The sequence below is a fragment of the Mus caroli genome, chromosome 5, assembly GCF_900094665.2.
Source record: "Mus caroli chromosome 5, CAROLI_EIJ_v1.1, whole genome shotgun sequence".
In the NCBI taxonomy this organism is placed as follows: domain Eukaryota; kingdom Metazoa; phylum Chordata; class Mammalia; order Rodentia; family Muridae; genus Mus; species Mus caroli.
This window is the reverse complement of record NC_034574.1, coordinates 128219528-128221670: the sequence shown is the minus strand read 5'-3', so window position 1 is coordinate 128221670 and position 2143 is coordinate 128219528. Positions and strand designations below refer to the sequence as shown.

At 46.8% G+C, this 2143-nt stretch overlaps 1 protein-coding gene across 1 annotated transcript in view; it reads left to right on the top strand.

Moving 5' to 3' along the window:
- Positions 1-2143, top strand: part of LOC110294039 (nuclear envelope pore membrane protein POM 121) — an 18577-nt gene that overhangs the window by 6113 nt on the left and 10321 nt on the right. Inside the window, exon 5 of the mRNA XM_021162005.1 lies at positions 1610-1781. Within this exon, the coding sequence (XP_021017664.1) occupies positions 1610-1781 (172 nt within the window). The remainder of the gene's footprint in view (positions 1-1609; positions 1782-2143) is intronic.

Below are 2143 nucleotides of genomic sequence, written 5' to 3'. Positions count from 1 at the left end.
GCTTAGTGATCCTCAGTGATGGGATGCTGCAGCTTCGTGAGATCCTCGGTGACGGGATACTGCTGGTTGGGAAAAGTGTTTCTGACAGTGGCTGCCCTGTCACCTCTCTTTACTGTCTGCACTGTCCACTTCACATCTGGAGGAACATTCTAATTGCCATGACTAGATATTTCCTTTCCAGTTTCTTTCCAGGTTTTTCCATGTTTAATGACATTTTAGATAAATATATATTGTGCTAATGTTGTGTATATACAATGACTGTTTATTGTGCTGGTGTTGCGGTAATCTTTTTGGAGTAAGTATTCTGATAGCTGTGAGAGAAGAGAGATGTCACTAGTTGACTGAGGCCAGGATAACTCCTAAAAAGATCTTGGTTGTTCCTGGGCCCGTTCATATTCTCATCTTTTTATTTATTTATTTATTTATTTATTATATTTAAGTACACTGTAGCTGTCCTCAGACACTCCAGAAGAGGGCGCCAGATCTAGTTACGGATGGTTGTGAGCCACCATGTGGTTGCTGGGATTTGAACTCTGGACCTCTGGAAGAGCAGTCGGGTGCTCTTACCCACTGAGCCATCTCACCAGCCCATATTCTCATCTTTTATTAATCTAAACTATGAGGTGGGACGAATAAGCAAGNTCGATTTTACAGATGCGTATGAGCAGTCGGCTTGTTTTAAAGGTGTATTATAGATGACAGGTGTAAACTCTTGTGGTCAGGTTGTTAAGGGCAACAAACTGGTAGTTTTCCAGGTATTCTGTTCCAAGTAGCAAGTGAAGTGATGCTTAGATATGGGCGGTAAGCAGTGCTTTAAGTAAACCACTAACTAAAGCAGTCAGCCAGTGTCTCGTGCTTGCTCCGTCTCACTCTGCTTCACTAACATGGTGCAGTTGATCCTTCACAAATGGACCACAGGCTTCTGCAGGGCAGGAAGTGTTGATATGAAGTGTATGAGAGGAAGTTTGCATAGAAGGTGCATAGGTTCCAGTGTGGTAAAAAGGCTCTGTCAAGCCTTGCACTCAGCTCACTGTGTTGCACCGTGGGAGACATGCATACACAGTGTGGACTGCCGAGGTAGGAAAGCCTGACAGGGGCTTTGGAGGCTCCAGCCTAGAGGAGGCACAGGCATCTGGGAACGAGCCAAGATGATGGTGTGCTGGTGGAAGGAGGGGAACATTGGCTGCCTCTGCTGCAGTTGTCAGCGAACTGGTTTGTGGTTGATGCTGTTGTCTGGGAAATGGTAAGANGACCATACCATAGTAGGGCTAGGTAACACACATTGACAGAAAGGATTATGGGAGATTTCTCTTTCGGTTAGAGGCTTAATGATTTTTCTCTTAGCAGCTTTATTGAGGGATCATTGACNGACATTACGTTTTTGTCCCCAGGACACCACAGTCAAGGCGTAACCCTTCCTGTTAGTGTTTCCCGTGCTGTGCTTTTACCCAGTCACTTCGTCAGACATAGGCAGCCATGTCATCTGCTGACAGTGGCCTTGAGGAACATTGTGGTGGTCTTTCAGGTTTATTCAGAAAGGTGAGGCACCGTGGAGGAAATAACAGAACACACCTGCAGTAGCGCNTGTACACCTCTTCCTTTCTCTTAGGCCTGGCTCCCTGAAGAGAAGTCTGGCTTCCCAGAGCTCAGATGACCACTTGAACAAACGGTCTCGCACCTCCTCTGTGAGCTCCCTGACTAGTGCGTGCACAGGAGGCATCCCCAGCTCTAGCCGCAATGCCATCACCAGCTCCTACAGCTCCACCCGTGGCATCTCACAGGTATGTCTCAGGGCCAGGAGCAGAGGATGCAGCCTACCCTCTGTTGCTTTGCACTGAACCTGTCTGTAGGCTAACTGGAATACAAAGCAAATGAACGAGATCAGTGGGACTGAACAGAAAGCAAACCTGGTCCAGATGGAGCAACCTGCAGGTGGACCAGTGCAGTAAATGGTACTGATTTAGAAAGGGTTTGTTCCCTTTGGAATGTAAAGGAGATTTATAGGCAAGTAGGATTTAGTGTAAGCTTTGATTTATGAAGTAGATGTCATTCTTGTTTAGAGATCGTTAGCACCCATAGGTGGAGAAGCCAGGCAGCTCCACTGTCAGGCACACTTGGGATCCAGTATTGGTATTGACACCAG